Below are 24758 nucleotides of genomic sequence, written 5' to 3'. Positions count from 1 at the left end.
CCCACTCAATTTTACGGCCATCCCCCTGCCCGCTACCAGCCCGCTCCTAGAACATAAGGACATAAGAAATAGGAGCAGGAGTAGGCCATTCGGCCCCTCAAGCCTGCCCCACCATTCAATAAGATCATGGCTGATCTGCCCCAGACCTCAACTCCTCTTTCGTGCCAGCTCCTCATAGCCCTCAACTCCTGACATTTCAAAAATCTATCTACCTTCTCTTTAAATACTTTCAGTGATCTAGCCTCCACAGCCCTCTGGGGCAGAGAATTCCAGACATTCACTACCCTCAGAGAAGAAATTCCTTTGCATCTCAGTTTTAAATGAGTGTCCCCTTATTCTGTAACTATGTCCTCTAGTTCGAGATCCCCCCACTAGTGGAAACATCTTCTCAGCATCTACTGTGTCAAGCCCCCTCAGAATCTTGTACATTTCAATAAGATCACCCCTCATTCTTCTAAACTCTAATGAATAAAGGCCTAACCTGTTTAGCCGTTCTAGATATGTAAATTCCTTCATCCCAGGAATCAGCCTAGTGAATTTCTTTTGAACTGCCTCCAATGCCAGCATATGCTTTCTTAAATACGGAGACCAAAACTATACACAATACTCCAGGTGTGGCCTCACCAACACCCTGTACAGTTGTAACAAGAATTCCCTATTTTGAAACTCCAACTCCCTAGCAATAAAGGCCAAAATTTCATTTGCCTTCTTAATTACTTGCTGCACCTGCATGCTAATTTTTTGTGTTTCATGCACAAGAACACCCAGGTCCCTCCGTGCTGCACTTTTTTGAAGTCTCTCTCCATTTAAATAATAGTCTGCCTTTTGATTCTTCCTATCAACGTGCATGACCCCACACTTTCCTACATTAAACTCCATCTGCCAAGTTTTTGCCCACTCACTCAAGCTATCTATATCCCCTTGCAGATTCCTTATGTCCTCATCACAACATGCCCTCCCAGCTATTCTTGTTTCATCAGCAAATTTGGATATATTACAACTGCCCCCTCCTCCAAGTCATTAATATAGATAATAAACAATTGAGGCCCTAGGACTGATCCTTGTGGCACTCCACCAGTTACGTCTTTCCAACCTGAAAAAGACCCAGTAATCCTGACTCTCTGTCTTCTGTGGGTTAACCAATCTTCAATCCATGCTAATACATTACCCCCAATACCTGTGGCTGGCAATAAAATTCCAGCCACAATGTATGAAATACACACATGCACACATATATATTCAATAATACGCACATACACAGTATTCAATCTCCTGTGGCATGTACAAGAGGAGCCAAGACCAAATATAATCTTCAGGTGCAGTTGGACCAGACGATGCAGACATAATTCAGTTCCCATTTAAAAAAAAACAAGCTCTCTTTATTATAAATTCCTATATCCACAGTCATAATTTAAAATGTCCGTGTAAATGTGTCAAGTTGTCATTACATGTTCCTACTAGTGGTGATGCTGTCATACCTCCAATAAGAGGAGGGCATAATTACATTGTGACAAGTTTACATACGCGGTTGCCATGATGAATGTGCACATAGGCATTTAATGGAAAAAGCTGACAGGAAATGCACACTGACATGAGATTCTTTATTATGATTTAGATATATACACACACAAACACACCCTAAAAGCGTAGCACAGCATTCTGACTCTGTGGAATACACTACATGCAATGGCTTTTTTCCCCCCATAATTCCCATCAGACTATGTTCATCAGATGCAAACTACAGGAACACTGAAAGCAGACTTGCAGAAAGATGCATAACTACCTTCTCAGCAAGGGGGTTTTGGCAGGTGGGGTGAATTGCCACACCAGGTTGCAAGCAGAAAGATACATCACAAAGTTACATAAAAGTTTTTAAAAATTAAAGATAAAAGTGAAGCTTGTAGTTTTGCTATAGATTATCAGATAAACACTATATTGCAACTGATTTTTAAATCAAAAAATACTCAAATTGGTCTTAATGCCTCTGTCCTTTTCCCATACTAACAAAAAGAGTCAGCTAGGGTTCCCACTCTTGAACACTGAGCAAATATTGCTGCTGCAAATGCATGTGTGTATACAGTGTGTATACAGGTCTTGAAGTGGACAGGACAAAGCTTTGCTGTAGATGTCCCCATGCTCCAATAGTCTTCTGATTTTCACTGGTGAAGCACATGCGATAGAACAGCCTATAAGCCACCTGTTGGACAATACCCCAACATAAATCTGTGCGTTCAGAAACGGTAGTGTAAAAGACACTTCATTGTTAGTCGTTTTTTTTAAATATTCATTCTTGGGACGTAGGCATCGCTAGCAAGGCGAGCATTTATTGCCCATCCCTAACTGCCCGTGAGAAGGTGATGGTGAGCTGCCTTCTTGAACCGCTGCAGTCCGTGTGGTGTAGATATACCCATAGTCCTCTTAGGGAGGGAGTTCCAGGATTTTGACACAGTGACATTGAAGGAACAGTGATATAGTTCCAAGTCAGAATGCTGAGTGACATGGAGAGGAACTTGCAGGTGGTAGTGTTCCCATGCACTGGCAGTCATCTTTCAAAATTCTATAGACTCTGAAATGTTTCCTGCAGATTGGAAGGTAGCAAATGTAACCCCATTATTTAAGAAAGGAGGGTGGGAGAAAATGGGGAACTACAGACCTGTTAGTCTAACATCAGTCGTAGGGAAAATGCTAGAATCTATAATATTGGATGTGATAACAGGACACTTGGAAAATAATGGTAGGGTTGGGCAGAGACAACATGGATTTATGAAAGGGAAATCATGTTTAACAAACATGTTGGAGTTTTTTGGGGATGTAACTAACAGAATAGATAAGGGGAAACCGGTGGATGTGGTATATTTAGATTTTCAGAAAGCTTTTGATAAGAGTCCCGTACAAGAGGTTAGTAAACAAAATTAGAGCACATGGGATTCGGGGGAAATATACAGGCGTGGATTGAAAACTGGTTCACGGACAGAAAGCAGAGAGTAGGAATAAATGGGTCATTTTCAGGTTAGCAGCCTATGCCTAGTGGGGTACCGCAAAGATCAGTGCTTGGGCCCCAGCTACTGGATTTGGAAGTGGAGATTAAATGTAATATTCCAAGTTTGCAGATGACACAAAACTAGTTGTAAGTGTGAGTTGTGAGGATGATGCAAAGACGCTTCAAGGGGACGTGGAGAGGCTAAGCGAATGAGCAAATATTTGGCAGATGGAATACAATGTGGAAAAATGAGAGGTTATCCACTTTGGTAGGAAAAACAAAAATACAGAGCATTTCTTAAATGTGAGGGGCAAGGAAGTGTTGAACTTCAAAGGGACTTGGGTGTCCTTGTTCATGAGTTACTGAAAGCTAACATGCAGTTACAGCAAGCAATTAAGAAGACAAATGGTATATTGGCCTTTATTACAAGAGGATTTGAGTATAGGAGTAAAACGTCTTACTGTAATTATATAGAGCCTTGGTGAGATCACACCTGGAGTACTGTGTGCAGTTTTGGTCTCCTTACCTAAGGAAAGATAAACTTGCCATAGAGGGAGTGCAACGAAGGTTCACCAAACTAATTCCTAGGATGGAGGGATTGTCCTATGGAGGAAAGAGTAAATAGACTGGGCCTTATTCTGTGAAGTTTAGAAGAATGAGAGGTAATCTCATTCAAACATACAAAATCCTTACAGGGTTTGACAGGGTAGATGCAGGGAGGATGTTCCCGATGGCTGGGGAATCCAGAACCAGGAATCACAGTCTCAGGATATGGAGTATGCCACATAGAACCGAGATGAGGAGAAATTTCAGAGGGTGGTGAACCTGTGGAATTCTCTACCACAGAAGGCAGAGGAGGCCAAGTCATTAAATATATTCAAGAAGGAGATAGATATATTTCTTAATGCCAGAGGGATCAGGTGATATAGGGAGAAAGCGGGAACAGGGTACTGAATTAGATGATCAGCCATGATCTTTTTTGAATGGCAGAGCTGGCCTGAAGGGCCAAATGGCCTATTCCTGCTCCTATTTTCTATGTTTCTATGTCTAAGGTGCTGTTGAAGAAGCCTTGGCAAGTTGCTGCAGCCCATCTTGTGTATGGTACACACTGCCGCCACTATGCACCAGTGGTGCAGTGAATGTTTAAGGCGGTGGATGGGGTATGATCAAGCTTTATCTTGGATGGTGTCAAGCTTCTTGAGTGTTGTTGGAGCTGCACTCATTCAGGAAAATGGAGTATTCCATCACACTCCTCAATTTTAGATGGTGGACAGGCTTTGGGGAGTAGGGAGGTTAAGTTATGATCTGCAGAATTCCCAGCCTCTGACCTGCTCTTGGTCCAGTTATGTCTTTGGCCATTGGTGCCCCCCCCCCCCCCCCCCCTACTCCCACAAGGATGTTGATACTGGGGATTCAGCAGTGGTAAAGCCATTGAATGTCAAGGGTGGATAGTTAGATTCTCTCTTTTTGGAGATGGTCATTGCCTGGCACTTGGACGGCACAAATGTCACTCATCGGACTAAGCCTGAACATTGTCCATGTATTGCTGCATGTGGGGACGGACCGCTTCAGTATCTAAGGAGTTGCGAATGGTACTGAACACTGTTCAATCATCAGCGAACATCCCCACTTCTGACCTTATGTTGGAAGGAAGGTCATTAATGAAGCAGCTGAAGATGTTTAGGCCTAGGACACTACCCTGAGGAACTCCTGCAGCAATGTCCTGGAGCTGAGATGATTCTCCTCCAACAACCATCTTCCTTTGTGCTAGGTATGACACCAACCAGTGGAGAGTTTCTTCTCTCCCCACCGCCAATTCCCATTGACTTCAGTTTTGCTCGGGCTCCTTGATGCCATACTCAGTCAAATGCTGCCTTGATGCCAAGGGCAGTCACTCTCACCTCACCTCTGGACTTCAACTCTTTTGTACTTGTTTGGACTAATGCTGCAATGAGGTCTAAGTGGCAATGGTGGAACACAAACTAAGCAGTAAGTAGGTTATTGCTGAATAAGTGCCACTTGATAGCACTGTTGACAACACCTTTCATTACTTTGCTGATGATTGAGAGTAGACTGATGGGCGGTAATTGACCAGATTATATTTGTCCTGCTTTTTGTGAACAGGACATACCTGGGCAATTTTCCACTTGGTTGGGTAGATGCCAGTGTTGCAGCTGTACCGGAACAGTTTGGGCTAAGGGCACAGCAAGTTCTAGAGTACAAGTCTTCTGCGACAGGTAGATTTGTGAGGATGAGGTCCAGTAGGTTTTCCACTGTTATTGGTTCTTTCGCTACCTACTGCAGGCCCAGTCTGGCAGACTGCATGGGGTCAGGAGTCAATGTTGAGGACTCCAGGGCCACTCCCTCCCCAGTGTACCGCCGGGATGTTGTCAGGGCCAACTGCCTTTGCTGTATCCAGTGCCTTCAGCCATTTTTTGACACCAAACGGAGTGATTCTAATTCTGAAGACTGACATCTATGATGGTGGGGACCTCAGGAGGAAGCCACGATGGATCATCCACTCGGCACTTCTGGTTGAAGATGGTTGCAAATGCTTCAGCCTCGTCTTTGTGCTGGACTCCCCCATCATTTAGGATGGGGATATTATTGGAACTTCCTCCTTCAGATAGTTATTTAATTGTCCACCACCATTCACAACTGGATGTGGCAGAGCTTTGATCTGATCCATTGGTTGTGGGATCGCTTTGCTGTCTATAGCATATGTCCCCTGTATAGCATGTGTCATGCAGGCCCCCACATGCCAAGAATGAGGCGTATTAATTTTGTCATATGAACCTTCATTTTAAACTGTTGCAGGAGTGATGAAAGGACTTGTTAAAAAATCACCAGACACTTGGTTGGAAGGACATTTTCATACTAACAGACAGTGCTTGTGGAGACAAAGAGCTATTCCCTGGTCCACTTAACCCACAATGGACTTTGATCACCAGACATTGAAGGTGTAAGAAAGAACATTCCAGAGACTGCTAAGGTGATACAATCCGCAAAAGCCAGGACTGGTTAAACTAGTTGGTCACAAGACTAACTGGCTGGTCCAGGGTTTTTTGAACTAGCCACAGAGAGTTTGAACTCAGAAAGACTGTTTGCTCCTGGACTGAGAAGACCTCTCCTGTCTGCTCTCATCTCTTTCTCACAAGCCTCTGGACCCACTGAGGACACATGATCCTCAAGAGAGAAAAGTCTCCTATATTAAACAAGGTTTAAGAAGAACACTGGGCCCCAATGAAAAGCAAGAACTACCTACAATCAAGGACTCTACAGCGAGCTCGAAGGACCGTAACCAAAACCATCTTCAGATTTTGCCTCAATCTTTTCCACTTCATTTCTTCTGCTCTTTTCTGTCTCTATCTGCATGTGTGTATTGCGTATGCATGCTAGCGTGGGCGTGTCGAGTATCCGTAGGCGTTAACCGAATTAGAGTTTAAGTTTAATAAAGTTCAATCTTCTTTAAACCTAAGAAAACCCATTTGGCTGGTTTCTTTGCCTTACAATTGGAAAGCAGTGAACACGGATTCACTAAGAGGGAGCTAAAAACAGTGTGTTCAAAATTAAACCCTGTTATGATAAGACCAGGTAAAGGCTGAGAGGGAACCCTAGACCCCTTCTCACCTGGTCGTAACACACATGCATGTCGTCCTTTGTTGTAGCTTCACCAGATTGGCACTTCATTTTTAGGTATGCCTGGTGCTGCTCCTGGCATGGTCTCCTATACTCCTCATTGAACCAGCTTTGGTCCCCTGGCTTGATGGTAATGGTACAGTGAGGGATATGCCAGGCGATGCGGTTTCAGATTGTGGCTGAATACAATTCTGCTGCTGTTGAACAGTCAACAGAGCCTCATGGATGCCCAGTTTTGAGCTGTTAGATCTGTTCTGAATCTATCCCATTTAGTACGGTGGTGATGCCACACTAGACGATGGAGGGTCTGTGCAGCGGTCACTCCTATCAAGATTGTCTGCGCCAGGTAGATTTGTGATGATGAGGTCCAGTAGGTTTTCCCCTCTTGTTGGTTCTGGCAGACTTCACGGTGTCCAAAGTCAATCTTGAGGACTCCCAGGGCCACTCCATCCCGACTGTATACCACTCTGCTGCCACCTCTGCTGGGTCTGTCTTACCGGTGGGACAGGACATACCGAGGAATGGTGATAGTGGTGTCTGGAACATTGGCTGTAAGATATGATTCGGCGAGTATGACTATGTCAGACTGTTGCTTAACTAGTCAATGGGACAGCTCTCCTAATTTTGGCACAAGGCCCCAGATATTGGTGAGGGTTACAGGGTTGACTGGGCAGGGTGTGCCTTAGTCGTTTCCAGTGCCTAGACCCATGCCAGGTGATCCATCCAGTTTTATTCTTATTGGCTTTTCTGTAGAAGTTTCTTACAACTAAGTGGCTTACAATTTCAGAGGGCAATTAACAGTCAGAGTCAAGAACAGTGCTGTGGGTCTGGAGTCATATGTAGGCCAGACCGGATAAGGACAGAAGATTTCCTCCCTTGAATTAGTCCTTCAGAAAATCATACATGAGATTCTATTATATACATACATACATACACACATAAAAACACATGGCATGCTCTAAACATATTGGCCTGGAGTTTGTGCTAGGTTGCACTGATTTTCCCAGTGCAATTCCCCTATAATCGACCAAACTAGAACAAAGGATTGAGGAATTTCAAGTGCAAGTTACATTTCCACAATCTTTTGTGCTGGTTTAATAAACAATTATCTGATGGCTTCTGCAATGTTTCACATGGAAAGCCAGCCCTGCCCACAAAACTGGGCACAACCCCTGATCGAATTAATCACCGTGGCGAGTTTCCACTGATTGCATACGTTTGCAGGCCTTTGAGGAGGCTCTTTAGGTTTTTTTTTTGGCACAAATACACTTATAGGCACCCTTTTAAAAGCTTTTGGATACAAAAAAATATTTGATTGACTAAGAAACTGACTACTGTAAACCAATGAAAATAGTAAATGGTCCTGTAAAGTTATTTAAAATTGGGTGGCTCACTGGTGGTAGACTCTGTTTAAAAATGCTTATTTTACGTGATAAACCCTTTTCCAGTGGTAATAATAAAACTGCACCAGGTTGCCACTCTTAAATATTTCAAGGAATATTTTTAATACTTTTTTAAAAATTATGTTCTGAAAAGCTGCCTGATTGCACTGGTTCAGAGAAGATTTTACATTCTCAAATATGCAAATGAGTTTCAGCAGAATTCAGCTTGGAAAATTGGTGCAATTTTGAAGGCAATTTGTCTCCAAATTGCTCATTTCACCCAAGATTAAATATGGGTTATGAATGGCAGATCATAAATGCATTACAGCATTCTGTAGATAACTATACTATTTTCCACTTATATGATAAGCATTTATTGCAATTTGTTTCAAAACATTTTTGTGTGGATACTTGGTGCCGTGAAACCAGTGTGGAACCTGACAATGACTGGTGATGCATTTAAATGCATCTCAAAAATAGCCACCAAACATATACTGTTGGTAAGCATGTTATTAGGCCTCAAGTAGCCCTGTGAATTCTATTTAGTAGAGGGTATTTAAACTTTTTTCATCAATAATTGTCATTTGAGTAAAAATTAAATATAATGAGGCATCCACTTAATTGTCAAAGACTCAAAATGAAAAATTATCTATACTTACTTTGAACAGGTAAAAATGAACTTGCTTTGTGTCTGCATCTTCTTCTTTGTGAACACAGGTAAACAAGTACTCCACATCTAATACTATTCCAAGAAGCCTATTCACTTCTTCTTCTGATACATTTTCTAAATGGGAAACGTGATCAGCTGAAAAACACAACAGTACAATGTTTGTTCTTGGTTCTGCATTTCAGCTTTAACAGGATTTCACTTCCCTCTGGGTAAACAAAGTTACTATATTGGTTTTGCAAATCCCACACAACACCATTAAAAATCACAAGACCACCATCCAGATCAGGAAAATCAAGCAGCCTCATAATTTGGAACATGCTTTGCAAACATACTTGAGATCTCAATTTTCCTGCTAAATGGATTTCACGAATGTAAATCAAGCAGGTTTACAAATGCAAAATGGAAAAATGCAAATAAATCAGAAAAATCATTGATAATAAGCTGTCCCACCCATGGAAGTGTTAAAAGAGGAAGAGATGGAAAGTGATCAAAATAGCTAGAAATGCAGATTAAATTTAGTTACGAAACAGACAGGGGTGACTTTCATCAGACTACTGCCCTGATTTTGGGTGGTAGCAAGATGGAAAAGGAACAAAAATCTGGCAGGACTGAGTACCACCGGATTCCCACTCAGTTATCATAGCTCAATATTCATCAGGCTTGGGATGAGCATCTGAAACTGGCCAGAAACAGGTGGGAGCTTCATTACTGTATTAAAATGGGGACATGCAAAAACTTCAGGAAAACTCTGGATGTCGAGTCTCCAGCACACCAGTGAAAACTGGTGGAAGATAAGACCTCAAGTGGATCTGCAGGCAGGAGAACATTTCAAAGACCTACACATTTTCAAGGTAATTACATTAGGCCTTTTAAAAGGTCCTTGTTTTTGTCATTTAGGCTATCAGCCTTACAGCCAGGTGTAATTATTTATTTTATTTATTTAGTTATCTTTATTGGCACCAGGACTCACCATTGGGAATCTTTTGAAGTGATGTGTTTGGAGGAAAAGAGGACCTGTGCAAAGGTGCCCTGTCAGTCAGGTTGCCCCAGGGTTGCTCTGGGCCCCGTCAGCCACAACGATACCGCTGCTATGTCATGTTAACTTTGTATCAATTGTTTAATGATATGCAGATGGAGGATGTTAATAGGGGTCTTACTTGAGCACTTATAAGGAGACACTTACTGAGACTGGTGAAAGTTTTTTGAGTGAGGAGTTACATGTTTGTAATCTTTTTACTCTGTACAATAACTGTGAAACTGAGTATAGACAGGCTTCAGCATCATCCTCCCACAGTGGCGCAGTGGTTAGCACCGCAGCCTCACAGCTCCAGGGACCCGGGTTCAATTCTGGGTACTGCCTGTGCGGAGTTTGCAAGTTCTCCCTGTGACTACGTGGGTTTCTGCCGGGTGCTCCAGTTTCCTCCCACAGCCAAAGACTTGCAGGTGATAGGTAAATTGGCCATTGTAAATTGCCCCTTGTGTAGGTAGGTGGTAGGGAATATGGGATTACTGTATGGTTGGTATAAATGGGTGGTTGTTGGTTGGCACAGACTCGGTGGGCTGAAGGGCCTGTTTCAGTGCTGTATCTCTAAAATAAAAAAATAAAATAAACAAGATTTCTGGAATTCAACACGGTAGCAGAGGATGATTGCCTAAAGCTGAAGATTGGAACATAGAAAACTAAGCTATTGTGGAAAATATGGCAGAAAGCAAATGTAAATTGTCAGGGTATGATTACCCTCCGATGTTCTCCGAGTCTGAATATCTGGCCAGCAGAATAATGAAGTGGATATGTGGACACGGGTTACGTCCCTATCAAAGACGAAACAAGGTATGGCCTTGGCGTTGTCACTTCCTACCAAAAGTAAAATCAGAAGTAAAGTGTTTTGTGAACTGGATGCTCATCAGTTGGATACTGATGAAGGTTTGGATATTCTGTTAGAATTCTTGGACGAAATTTAACAGAAAGATGACGTATTGAATGCCTATGATCAGACTTTTGATAGATTTTTGAAAACAGATGGTTATTCAATGGGGAATATATCATGGACTTTAAAAGACTGTATAGAAGATTGAAGAAATTCAATTTGGAGATCCCTAGTTCAGTGCTAGCATTTAAATTGCTAGATCGTGCTACGGTGTTGCATATGGAGAGGCTCCTATTTCTAACAGAGGTTCGGTTCTTGGAAAAAAAGACTCCCTGTTAGATCAGATGTCTGCTGCCTTAAATAAATTCCTGGGGAAACAGTCATTTCTTGCAGCCCTGGTAGAACAAACAGGGCATTCTGTGGTGACACAAAGAATGGAGGAGCCAATCTTTACTGGATTTTGAAATGGTCCAGATACTGGACGCAGGCATAAGTATAATGGAAGAGTTAAAGACGGGAGGAATGAGAATGAAAGCACCTTTAGCAGGTCTAACTATTACAGCAGAAGACAGAATTGGAACAGTAATCATAGGCAAATGAATCCCAGGAATGCCCAAGGAACAGTTAATAGGTGCTTCAGATGTGACTCAAAGTATCATTATGCAATGAACTGCCCTAAGCGGAGGGGCAGAGTCCTTGAAATAACAGAGAATTCTGAGGTAGAAGAGGAAGATACTGATGAATCTGAACAAAATGTACTGGTCACAAAGAGTTTTAGTCCTGTTATGAATGAGTTAGTTGCGGATTCGTTCAACTGTGCTGTATTAGATAGTGCTTGCATATAGACAGTATGTGGAACTAATTGGTTACAATGTTATCTGGATTCGCCTAGTAGTGAAGATTGACGCAAGCTTAAGGAGTATAAAAGCAACCAGATTTAGAATTGGTGATGACAACACATTGAAGTCACTGAAGAGAGTAGTAATTCCTTGTAAAATAGCTGGGGTAAGCCACTTTATCAGTACGGATGTAGTATTCAGTGAGATACCTTTACTGTTGAGTAAACGTTGTATGAAAAAGGCACAAATGAAACTTGATATGAAGCATAAAGTTCCATAAAAGCATTCAGAAAGTCAGTTAATTTCCAGTTTACTCAGTCAGGGCATTATTGTATCCCCTTAACAAAACCTCATGTTTCTAGTCAGAGTGTTACAGAAGTATTAATGGCATCAGGTGATAAGAATCAGAGAGATAAAAAGCAAATTGTCTTAAAGCTACACAGATAATTTTCTCACCCTTCTAGTCAGAGATTAAAAGCCCTGCTAAAGGATGCAGGTATGATCGATGAAGAGTATACAAGGATAATAGAAGAAATTTGTGAAAATTGTGAAATCTGTAAAAAGTATCGGAGGACACCATCACGTCCTATTGTAAGCCTTCCATTGGCATTTAACAGTCAAACGCTGTTGGAGAAAGCTCCTCTTCCCAATGTGAACTGTCCCAGCAGACCTCTTTGTGGTACAACTTGTTTAAATCTTATGCTGGAAAACTCTACAGAAGCTTCCCAATCACAATATGTCATGCCTTATATGGTCCTGCATTCCAGGGTGATCAGGAGCCAATGGTGCCTCTTCGGCCGCACCTGCCGAATGCTTCTAACAATTTCTGTGGGTCTAGCAAGGCTACCTGGGAATGGTTTATGGTAACTGGTCCTCTCAAAGAAGGATCAGCAGCGAGCAAGAAGCCCAGGTCTACCATCTGCTGAAAGGATACCAGCAGCTACCATTCAGCACAGAACTTGCAATATGCAGATACAATAATGAGTCTCATCCGACGCATTAACAAAAAACTTTTTTTCTTCCTTTCAACTGTCAAGGAACGCAAGCTCCAGCAGCTGACAGGGACGAATGCTCCTCCAGATCCTCCTTCCGCTTCACTTCCCTCTGACCCCACCCCTTCTGATCTGACCCCTTGCCGTGTATTCACTATACCCTCTGACCTCCCCCTCTCTGATGCTGAACGTTCTGCACTCAGCAAAGGTCTCAGTTTTATCCCCTTACATCCCCACCTCAATAAATTTCGCACTCGGCATGACGTTGAGCTCTTCTTCCGTCGCCTCCGTCTCCGGGCTCACTTCTTTGACCAGGAGTCCTCCCCCGCCCCCCCCACGACCAGCAGACCCATTCACCCACCTCCAGCATTCTCCCTCTAGCTGGACTCCTCCCCCGGCCTCTTACCCGCTCGATCTCTTCATTGAAAACTGTCGGCGAGACATTGGTCATCTCAATTTCTCTGCCCCCCTCACTCACTCTAATCTGTCCCCCTCTGAACTTGAGGCACTCCGTTCTCTCAGGTCTAACCCTGACACGGTCATCAAATCTGCAGACAAGGGTGGTGCTGTTGTTGTATGGCGTACCAACCACTACCTTGCAGAAGCTCAACGCCAACTCACAGACACTTCTTCCTACCTCCCTCTGGACCATGACCCCACCACCGAATATCAAGCCACTGTCCAAAGGACTGTCACTGACCTCATCTCCTCTGGAGATCTTCCGTCTGCAGCTTCCAACCTCATAGTCCCGCAACCCCGGACAGCCCGCTTCTACCTCCTTCCCAAAATCCACAAACGGGACTGTCCCGGCAGACCCATTGTGTCAGCCTGCTCCTGCCCCACTGAACTTATTTCTTCCTATCTTGACTCTATCTTTTCTCCGCTGGTCCAGTCTCTTCCCACCTACATCCGTGACTCTTCTGACGCCCTACGTCATTTTGACAATTTCCAGTTTCCTGGTCCTACCCGCCTCCTCTTCACTATGGACGTCCAATCGCTCTACACCTCTATCCCCCACCAGGATGGTTTGAGGGCTCTCCGCTTCTTCCTGGAACAGAGGCCTAACCAATCCCCATCCACCACCACCACCCTCCTCCGCCTGGCTGAACTTGATCTCACATTGAACAACTTCTCATTCATCTCCACTCACTTACTTCAAGTAAAAGATGTTGCTATGGGTACCCGCATGGGTCCTAGTTATGCCTGTCTTTTTGTGGGATATGTCGAGCATTCTTTGTTCCAGTCCTACTCAGGCCCCCTCCCCCAACTCTTTTTCCGGTACATTGATGACTGTATCAGTGCCGTTTCCTGCTCCCGCCCCGAACTGGAAAACTTTATCAACTTTGCTTCCCATTTCCACCCTTCTCTCACCTTTAAATGGTCCATCTCTGACACTTCCCTTCCTCGGCTTCTCTGTCTCCATCTCTAGGGATAGGTTGTCTACCAATATCCATTATAAGCCCACCGACTCCCACAGCTACCTGGACTACACTTCTTTACACCCTACCTCCTGTAAGGACTCCATTCCATTCTCCCAGTTTCTCCGTCTCCGACACATCTGCTCTGATGATGCTACCTTCCATGACGGTGCTTCTGATATGACCTCCTTTTTCCTCAACTGAGGATTCCCCCCCACTGTTGTTGACAGGGCCCTCAACTGTGTCCAGTCCATTTCCCGCACCTCTACCCTCACCCCTTCCCCTCCCTCCCAGAACCGTGATAGGGCTCCCCTTGTCCTCACTTTCCACCCTATCAGCCTCCATATCCAAAGGATCATCCTCCACCATTTCCACCACCTCCAGCGTGATGACACTGCCTAACGCATCTTCCCCTCCATTCCCCTGTCAGCATTCCGAAGGGATCATTCCCTCCGCGGCACCCTGGTCCACTCCTCCATTACCCCCACCACCTCATCCCCGTCCCATGGCACCTTCCCCTGCAATCGCAGGAGGTGTAATACCTACCTATTTACCTCCTCTCTGCTCACTATCCCAGGCCCCAAACACTCCTTTCAGCTGAAGCAGCGATTTACTTGTACTTCTTTCAATGTAGTATACTGTATTCGCTGCTCACAATGTGGTCTCCTCTACATTGGGGAGACCAAATGTAGACTGGGTGACCGCTTTGCGGAACACCTCCGCTCAGTCCGCAAGCAGGACCCCGAGCTTCCGGTTGCTTGCGATTTCAACACTCCCCCCTGCTCTCATGCTCACATCTCTATCCTGGACTTGCTGCAGTATTCCACTGAACATCAACGCAAGCTCGAGGAACAGCATCTCATTTTCCGGTTAGGCACACTACAGCCTGCCGGACTGAACATTGAGTTCAATAATTTCAGAGCATGACGGGCCCCCCATTTTACTTTTATTTTTAGTTATTTTTTATTTTTTCTCTTTTTTCATTTTTTACAATTTTTTTTTTCTTTTGTCTATTTCATTTCATCGTAGTTTGTTCAATTTGTTTACCCATTGTTTTTTTCATGTTTGTACTTGCTGCTGTCCAATCTTCAGTTCGTTAACACCCTATCTGTACTAATGCTTTGTCTTTCAACACACCATTAACATATTGTTTGCCTTTGCTCCATGACCTCTTGGTCAGCTATGTGGCCTTGTCCAATCTACACCTTCTCCTTTGTTATCTGTTGCCCCACCCCCGACTCACTTGCTTATATAACCTTTGACATTTCTAATATTTGCTAGTTCCGAAGAAGGGTCACTGACCCGAAACGTTAACTCTGCTTCTCTTTCCACAGATGCTGCCAGACCTGCTGAGTGGTTCCAGCATTTATTGTTTTTATTACAATAATGGTCAGTTGTGGCCTGCAAATTGACTGTACCTTAATGCAGGTATGCTGCAGAGCTGACCTCTGGGCTGGTGCTGTTGAGTGGCACAGAGGGAAATCCTTCTCGCAAGAATCTGACGTAACATCAACTTAATTTCAGCAGCTATCTGGGCTCCACCATCACTTATCTGGATATTCATGCCTGCCCCTTTGTATCCCCTTCTTTTTGTCCTGGCCTGCCATTTCTCAATCCTATAATTTGACAAAGGTCGTTGATGGGCTGAGACATATTTTAATACTCTCCTGAATCTTTCTAAAATTTTGTTTGCCTCCTTGTGATGCTCACCATTTTATACCCAAATAATGTCTTTTAACTTTATAACTTTAGCAGAGTTTGTACTTCGAATTATGATTCATTATGCAAACAAGGTTAGACATGAAGATGGTGTACTATTAGCACTTGAGATTCTGGAGGGTCTTAAAGGAGTGGAAACAAAAATAGAATTGTTTTACATTGAAAGGCAAAAATTACCGCCACTGAAGTGCAAAATTTGCTGAAAGATAAAGCTGCGTTTTCTTTTGCTTGAAGTGATTCAGATAAAGTCTGGACTTTTTTTAATATAAATTTCCTTCCTACTCTACATACCAGTCTGCTGCTTTAACAGCCTTGCGCTCCTCCTTTACTAAGGAATATGTGATGGTCTGGTTCATAAAACCTCTGCAGGTATTATCAATGCTGCTTTGCTTTTATCTGGTCTGTTGACTGAAGGTGGATTTTACTGATAATTTTATCTACACCATCACCTTTCTTCTCCCATTCCAGATGAAGCATTCTATGACTATGAGGACTACATACAGTGAAAAACCAAAAAAACCCACCAAGATTCAGTGTTGAAATGTTAGAGGAAGCAACAATTTCAACCTGGGTTTCCAGCTTTTGGGTGGGGCCATAGTTACAATAGCAAGCTGCCCACTGAATAAAAGCATGGTAAAATGTCTGCAGATACAAAGACAGATGAACAGTGATGTAAATTTTCCCTATTCAAGTAACACTACAAAATAAAAGCAAATCACTGTTAATACAGTAAGATAAAAACTGAAAAATTGATAATGAAAATATAAAGTATTGACAAAAGGAGAAATTAAAGAAATGTCATCTGTGCATCAACTCTTCCTTTTTCCTTCCCCACCAACCATTTTATTATTGCTGTTTCAGTAAAACTTCTATCCTACGATATATATGATCAGAGTGTTATCCAGTGTGTTTGGCCTGATTTCTTCAAATTAATCTTCAAATGGTGCCAATATATTTTGTTGCTCCATTACTGCTATTACTACTAGTGCTTTCTAGACCATCAGCAAATATGCACCAATTTCAGTCATGGTTAAATTTTTCCCATTTTTATAATGTTACCACAAACTATAAATTCCACAGAGGTATCCACAGCGCAGCTAGACTTCAGAAAAAAATGTTCCAAGATAAAGAACCAAATGAAATCTTGAGGGTCATATTATACCTTCATAAAATGAAACTACCTCGCTAGCAAAGTTAGCCAATTTAGAAGTGTAATGTGCACAAATAAACCTCTTACATTTTCAGGATCAAAGTGCAAATTATACATCTGATTCTGTGAATTTTTAATGATATTAAATAGATTTCCTATTTCTTTTCTCATGTGTAGTCTCAGGTCACCTTTGTGCTTCCTAGTCCTTAAAATGTATTTACTTTATACGTTCAGCTGAATGTCTTTGAAATTACTACAGGTTCTAAACTGAGGTTTTTTTTTTGAATACTGCTTCTGATTAGTTTAAAGACCCTCATTCCCTTGAAGTTACCTCTTTTGAAGTCAACTGAATATTGGTTTGCACAATTGGTTCATAGTTTATGATTTCATTTGGCATGATCTAGTTTATCATGGTTGCTATTGCCCAGGGTATTATGAAACATCAAATTTCAGTATCACTCTGCCTTGTATGACAATTTAGCTGTTTTCTGAGAGCCAGCTTTTCTGAAAGGGAAGACCAAAGAAATTTTAAGGGAAAAAGTCTGTGGGCAATGATGTTAAGTCAACAGTCACTAAATTAGATATGGCAACATTGGTGTTAAAAAGATAACTTTAAAAAATACATATTTTAAAAGAAACATTTATAAACTAATATCGCCTGAATCAGGAATCTAACAATTTTGCAAGCATAAAAAGTGCAATAAAAATCTAAGTAATAATAATGTGCAACTGTCCATTCTTGTGTTTTCAAAATACAATTACGACACTAGCTCCAACTGTAACACAGACTTCCCACTGAAAAGTACTACAGCTTGGCTCAAAGTAGCAAGAATTTTCTGTTGGCACTGATTAACCAAAGCAGTGATAGGTTGAAATTCTCAGAATTAAACGACTTTGAATTAAGAGGTTAGACTGCATTGTTCATCCTGAGTCAGAAAGTGGATTGGAGAAAACTCTGTATTTACCTAGTGTATGGCCACAGCTCCGGCATGGTTCTGTAAGACTGACTGCTGTTTGCTGGAGGTTTACTCTTGGAGGAGTGGAAGGAGGACTTGGATTCTTCCAGCCATTGCACTTGCAGGATTCTTCAGCCTAAAGGGATTAGGAACACATGACATTCACATGACATACACGTCAGATCCTCTGTAGTATATAATTTCTGTATTTAAATAGATCATTAAAATTCACTGACAAAAAAATATGACTAATAAAAGCAAATTATGAATAAGTATTTTAAAAGTAATTGCCTTCCAAGCTGGGGTGAAAAATCTTACATAACACTGCTCATATTTATTTGCGATTTCACTTAAAGAGCAACCATGCACTCAAGGGGCAGTTACAAAAATATCTCCCCAATTCCATATTCTGCTTACAGAAGGCAGATTCGGTGAATCTCTGTGCATACACTTGGAATCTTAATTTTTGTTCCTCAAACTGTGCAATGCAGTGCCTGTTGTCAATTATATTTGTGTATACACATTTCACAAAATAAACTAAATGGCTTCTCCACAGTGTTCATCTAGGCTCAGCTTTCCTGATCTAACTTCAATATCATATTCAAATGTTTTCTTAATACTTTGGTGTAATTTGATCACCTCGAACAACGAGCACACCAACAAAGACCGGTAGTAGAGTATGCAGATGAAAATGACATGAGGATAAACGTTTTCACGCAGCGAGTGGTTAAGGTATGGAATGCGCTGCCTGAGAACTTGGTGGAGGCAGGTTCAATTGAAGCATTCAAAAGGGAATTAGAGAGTTATATGAAAAGGAAAAATGTGCAGAGTAACGGGGAGAAGGCGAGGGAATGGAACTGAGGGAATTGCTCTTTCAGAGAGCCAGTGCGGACACGATGGGCCAAATGGCTGCCTTCTGCACTGTAACGGTTCTGTGATAACCACATAATATTGGTAGAAGGGGAGACGGTGGAGGTAATGGAGGAGATGAAAATTTATAGGACGGCTGTACTGGAAAGGTTGGCTATGCTTAAGAGTGGATAAGTCACCTGGTCCAGATGGCTTGCATCCAAGGTTGCTGAAGGAAGTAGGAGTGGAGGTAGCGGAAGGGCTTGCCATAATCTTCCAATCTACCCTAGATATGGGGGAGGTGTCAGAGGATTGGAGTGCAGCAAATGTGACACCCTTATTCAGGAAAGGGTGTAAGGATATTAGAGTTTTAGATCAATAATCAGGGGGAAAAAATCAGCAGGCACTTGGAGAGATCGGAGTTAATTGAGAGTCAACACAGATTTGTAAAAGGCAGACTGTGCTTGACTGATCTATTTGAATTTTTTTAATGAAGTAACAGAGAAGGTTGATGAACGGAAAGTAATGGATATGGTCTACATGGATTTTAAGAAAGCGTGTGACACAATACCACATAAAAGGCTGGTTAACAAAATTGAGGCTCATAGGAGGGTCTGTGTCAGCTTGGATATAAAATTGGCTTAAGGACAGAAAACAGCCAGTCATGGTAAATGGTTGCTTTTCCGACTGGACAGTGGTGTACTCCAAGGGTTAGTTCTAGGACCATTGCTTTTTCTGATATATATTGGAATAGAATATATTGGAAAATTTCAAAATTTGCCAATGATACCAAACATGGAGATGTGGCAGACAGTGAGATGATACCAATCGACTGCAACAGAACATAGACAGGCTAGCAGAACAGGCAGGCATGTGGCATATGGAACTTAATACAGAGAAGCAAGAGGTAATTTATTTCAGCAGAAGGGATAAGGAGAGGCAATATAGACTAAATAGCACAGTCCTAAAGCGTGTATAGGGACAGAAGGACATGTGCACAGATTTTTAAAGGTGGCAGGGCATATTGAAAGAGTAGTTAGCAAAATGTGTGGGATCTTGGTATTCATATTTAGAGGTATTGAGTACAAAAGCACGGAAGTTATGCTGAACCTTTATATAGCTCTGCTTAGGCCACAACTATAGTATTGTGTTCAGCTCTGGTCAGGTTCTGGAAGGTTGTGAGGTTCCTCGAGGGGGTGCAGAGGAGATTTACCAGAATGGTTCCAGGGATGAGGGATTTTAGTTCCAAGGTTAGGTTAAAAAAGCTGGGGCTGTTCTCCTTGGAGCAAATGAGATTGAAGGGAGATTTGATAGAGGTGTACAAGATTATGACAGATTTAGATAAGATATACAAAGACAAACTGTTCCCATTAGCTGATGGTACAACGACTAGGGGACACAGATTTAAGGTTTTGGCAAGAGAAGCAGGGGGGAATAGGAGGAAAATTTTTTATGCAGCAAGTGGTGATGACCTAGAAATCACTGCCAACAAGGGGTAGTGGAAGCAGAGACGATGAATGATTTCAAAAGGAAATTGAATGGGCACTTGAGGGAAATAAACTTGCAGGCTACAGCGATAGAGTGGGGGAATGGGACTGACTGGGTTGCTCTCCAGAGAGCAGACATGGACTTGATGGACCGAATATCCTCCTTCTATGCCTACCTAGATTAAAGAATCTAATCATTTGAAACAAATACCCCTGCCACTGTAGCTGGCTCTGTAGAACCACTGTTTCTGGTGCTATGGGAGCCTGGAGGAGCTATAAATAGTGGAAGATCCCCTTCCAGCCATTTCCTTGTGCCAGTCGTCATCTTAGGAGGGGTGATAGCACAGGCATACTGTGCATGCGCTGAAAACATGTAGAGTTGACAGATTATGATGTCAGTCGGCATCAAACGCTGATTTGGCACCTGATCTGCCAATTTGGACCTCACTGGTCTTGTTAACATCCTCTCAAACATGCACAAGGGACTCCCCAACCCCAGTGGCATTATTTAAAAAGATCAGCATGGGACTTTTTGGCTTAGGTGTTTTTGATTTTCTTGTACTGCTGCAGAGAGCTGCTGCAGAATTAGTAGAAGAGTTGTTGGAGTCTGAAGAGAGTGCTGATGGACCTTTGCAAGGAGTTGAGTGGAGTTTGAAGGCCTCTGAGCACAGAACATCACAATAGCAGCCATGATGCTTTGATCCTACGTCAGTCATCGTCGAACCAGAAGGTGGCTGTTTGATGGCAAACACTTCCATGGCTCATGGCCACACATGGTTTATGACTCCCCTTCGTCAGCCAAAAACACATGGACAGCGTTCATACAACAAAAGCCATGCTGTAACCAGGAACAGCAAACCATCAGTTTTCTCAAACAGTTCAGCTGCCTGGACAACTCGGGGGGTAGCCCTACAATTCTCACCAGAGCATGTTTCCAAATTCATGTTGGTCTGCTGCATTCCATGCAATCTGGCCATCACAAGGGCACAGTCTTTGCCACCAGGCCATTGGAAAGCACCTCAGGAGGAGGAAGAGAAAGAAGAAGGAAGAAGGAGGAGGAGGAGGAGGGAGAAGGAGGAGGAAGCAGCAGGGAGACAGTCAGGACATCCTAGCTCCAGACAGGCTGTCCATGAGCACCTCATCAGGCTCCGTTATTCCCCACATCACCACTGCTCCACAATTTCCCACCTTTGCATCCTTCTGCTGTGGACCATCAAAGTATCCTCTTGGCCATAATCTTGAAATAAAAGACATCACAAACCAACAATTCCATAACATATTTATCCAACAACCTTTCCAATCATACAATACTCAACTATTCGTCCTTGTGCTGTCTCCTCGTGCCTCTCTTATCATAGTCATAGTCATAGAGATACAGCACTGAAACAGGCCCTTCGGCCCACCAAGTCAGTGCCGACCAACAACCACCCATTTATACTAATCCTACATTAATCCCATATTCCCTACCACGTCCCCACCATTCTCCTACCACCTACCTACACTACGGGCAATTTACAATGGCCAATTTACCTATCAACCTGCAAGTCTTTGGCTGTGGGAGGAAACCGGAGCACCCGGCGGAAATCCACACGGTCACAGGGAGAACTTGCAAACTCCGCACAGGCAGTTCCCAGAATCGAACCAGGGTCGCTGGAGCTGTGAGGCTGCGGTGCTAACCACTGCGCCGCCCTTGTGTATGCCTTTGCGTGGCCGAGTGCTCCTATGCAGTGCTACCCCAGTGGATGCATCATGGCTGATGGTGGGCCTAGAAGGCCCAGATTCGGACTGCAGCACCTTAGCATAGGCAGAAGTCTGGCTGAGAGGTATCAGTAAGGGCACTGGTGGAATGACAGTGATGGGAGCACGAATGCTGTCCTCCCAGGAGGACCATGGAGCCACTGCTATTCCTCTAAGGAGGCACCTTAGCACAGACTGATGGACCTCTGGGACTGTGCAGAACGAGCCTGCACGGCACCAAGCTGGGTTTGCGTGGCAACAAGCATGGATCTCATGATGGAATTGGCCACCCTTTCCACATTGGAAAGGATGAACTCCAAGCTCTACAGGAAGCCCTGTGCCAAGTTGGAGCCGAACTCTTCTATGCTCCTTGGCTGTGACATCCGTCCTTGTAGCATAAAAGCAAATTATTGCAGATGCTGGAAATCTGAAATAACAGAAAATGTTGGAAACACTTAGCATGTCTGGCAGCATCTGTGGAGAGAAAAACAGAGTTAATGTTCCAGATCCGTGACCTTTCAACAGTTCATAAGTAATGATGAAAGGTCACAGACCTGAAACGTTAACTCTGTTCTTCTCTCCACAGACGTTGTCTGACCTGCTTTGTAACAGGCCTGCCAATGCACCAAGCATTTCTGTGTAAATGCCCATTGAGGTCCTCATCGGAGTCCTCAGCAGCAGAACTCGTCTGCAACCTCTCCCTCTGGGGAGCTAAAGCTATCCCCATTCCTCCTGGCCGGGCTGCAGCCCACTCATGCCTGATGACTCAGCACGTGCCGATCTCACCTCTATACTATCCTCTAAAGTACATATAGTGCCTAACTGGTGACTGCGAGTGTCAGATCAAATGAAGGTGCTTCCTCATCAGATGTCTCCTCTTGTTTTGCGCCCTTCATCGTGAGGCTGCACTGGCTGGCTAGGCCCCAGTTCTTGGGTATCTAAAAGCAGAAATGCATAAGTGGGATTTGGGAAGGTGCATAAGACAAGAAAATACTGTCATTCTGAATTTTCTTGGCAATGCTGGTTGCAACAGTCTCACTTACTGCTACGCCAATAATTCGCAGCACCGTCTCCTCCGAGGGTCTCAGGAGATGCAGGTGGGCCTGTCCCCCACCGGTTCTCTGCTGCTCTCTCCTGTTATGTGTGACCTTGCAAGAGAGAAGAAAAACCATCAGTGAGCGTGTAGCAATGGATGATGTGCCTGTGACACATATGTGGAAGCTGCGAGATGTGGGTGTAAGGTTTGCAGCAGTGCTATATTTGAGGTTGAGGTGAGCATATGAATGTTATGCCCCAGTGCTGATTGCTGGAGATTGATGATAGAGAAGCGATAGGGGTATGGTGAACTGAGCAACATGTGAGGTTGGTGGCCCAGTGGGTGGCAGATGGCATCTCTAGATGCATTTATTGAACTTCTTGCCGCACTGCAAACAGGTCCTTGGGGCCACACTCCATGTCTAAATTCTCCCATTCCCTTTACAGTTTATGCCTTCAGGGCCTCCTGGACCCCTGCAGAAAGACAACATCGCTCCTCCTTTCCAATTCCTGGACTAAGGCCTCCAGTGCTGCATCAGAGAACCTGGGAGACCACTCTCTGGCCTGCTGCTCCTTCAGTACGCTTTGAGAAACACTTTCCAAAACAGCTACAACAACTGCTGCAGCCATAACGCAACCCCACCCCCCACCTTTCAAGAGGTGAAGGCTGGTTTTCAGAAATGCGGGCTAGCTGTAACCCTTGCACGTACCTGGGCCCCCTGTCAGCAGCACTTAGGCTACATGCTGCAATCATTGAGATGAGCAGGCAGCACAAAGTTTGATTGGGCGCAGGGTAATCAATCATGCATCGCAATTCTCGTGCCAGAGAACCAGCCACATCGAATTTTTAGTCCAGAGATCTATGTTTAATTCCATTTTTTTGTAGGAAATTTAAATTATTGCAACTAAGAAATGTATTCCTTTGGCAGTTCACCAGTACCAAAAGTCAAACTAATAAAAACTTTCTCACTGACATTATTTACAGTACACAACCTAACACCTAGTCTGCCACACTGGCATGCGAGAAAATTACACGAACATGACATTACAATCTTAAAACCTGTCATCGAGTTTTAGAAAATGACACAGCATGTAGCAATCCTAACATTGTTTACAACACATAAGAGCCAGAGACAGAAACAAACCCGCCCCCTATTGCAAAACAACCCGACCTGACACGAATACAGTCAAAACAAAATTAATTCTGACATGTCACTTCATTGGAGAGCTTGTTTTGAAAAAACGGGTTAGTTTGTTTGCTGTGAGTGGTGGTGGTGGGGGGGGGGGGCGCATTTCGCCCCTTCTTGGAGCAGCAGGGTCCAGTCGCTACCTTGCAAGCGGAATAAACGCCGAGTTTTTCTAGCTTCTTTGTCCGGGGGTAGCTGCGGAGCTGCACCTTCCTCAGCGCGATCCTCTCCCGCCGCTGCTGCTGCTGCTGACTCCCCGTGCCGGCGGAACGGCCGCTCTCCGCAACCACAGCGCAGCCGGCAACCGGCACCGGCACAGCCAGCGGCACCGGCACAGGAGGCACCGAGTCCGAGGCGCCGACACACACCGCCAACGATCCCGGCTGCAGCCCGCCTGCTCCTCCGCCGCCGCTCTCCGCCATAACTCCCAGCTGCTCTGTACGTGCAGAACAGTGTTGTGCTTTTTTTTAAGGAAGTGATCCGAGCTGGAATGGTGACCACAGCGGTGGTGGCAGCTCACTGCCCTACCTCCCTGTATGTAGTAGCACCCCGCCAGGGGCGGTACAGAGCACAAACTGTCACACAGGCGCACACCAGGTCATTTCCCACATATTTTTGTTCCATTCACTCCAATAAGAAAAAAAAAAGCAACATGTTGGAATACATATATGGCTGCATATTGGAAACACCAACACAATGACAATCAAAGGAAAATTATCAGCAAGAAATGAAATTAAACATTTTCTTCACGCATCTCTAGCAACCAGCTTAAGGAGCTGGTATATTCGCCAGGAGTCACCAGGCCCATCGCTGTTTTGCTGCACCTTGTTAAGACCAGGTGAGGAAGGGG

At 43.8% G+C, this 24758-nt stretch overlaps 1 protein-coding gene across 2 annotated transcripts in view; it reads right to left on the bottom strand.

Annotated features, from left to right (window-relative positions):
- kat2b (K(lysine) acetyltransferase 2B) overlaps positions 1 to 24441 on the bottom strand; it is an 85283-nt gene extending 60842 nt beyond the window's left edge. For both annotated transcript variants that reach the window (XM_068011930.1, XM_068011935.1), the window contains exons 1-3: positions 24052 to 24441; positions 17623 to 17749; positions 8661 to 8806 (exon numbers count right to left, since the gene is read on the bottom strand). In XM_068011930.1, the coding sequence (XP_067868031.1) occupies positions 8661 to 8806; positions 17623 to 17749; positions 24052 to 24330 (552 nt within the window). In that variant the 5' untranslated portion in view covers positions 24331 to 24441. The remainder of the gene's footprint in view (positions 1 to 8660; positions 8807 to 17622; positions 17750 to 24051) is intronic.
- Between the last annotated feature and the right edge of the window lie 317 nt (positions 24442 to 24758).

The sequence above is a fragment of the Heterodontus francisci genome, chromosome 2 (genome assembly GCF_036365525.1).
Source record: "Heterodontus francisci isolate sHetFra1 chromosome 2, sHetFra1.hap1, whole genome shotgun sequence".
Lineage (NCBI taxonomy): Eukaryota > Metazoa > Chordata > Chondrichthyes > Heterodontiformes > Heterodontidae > Heterodontus > Heterodontus francisci.
Note: the sequence above shows the minus strand (reverse complement) of the source record. Positions and strands in the feature narration are given on the sequence as shown.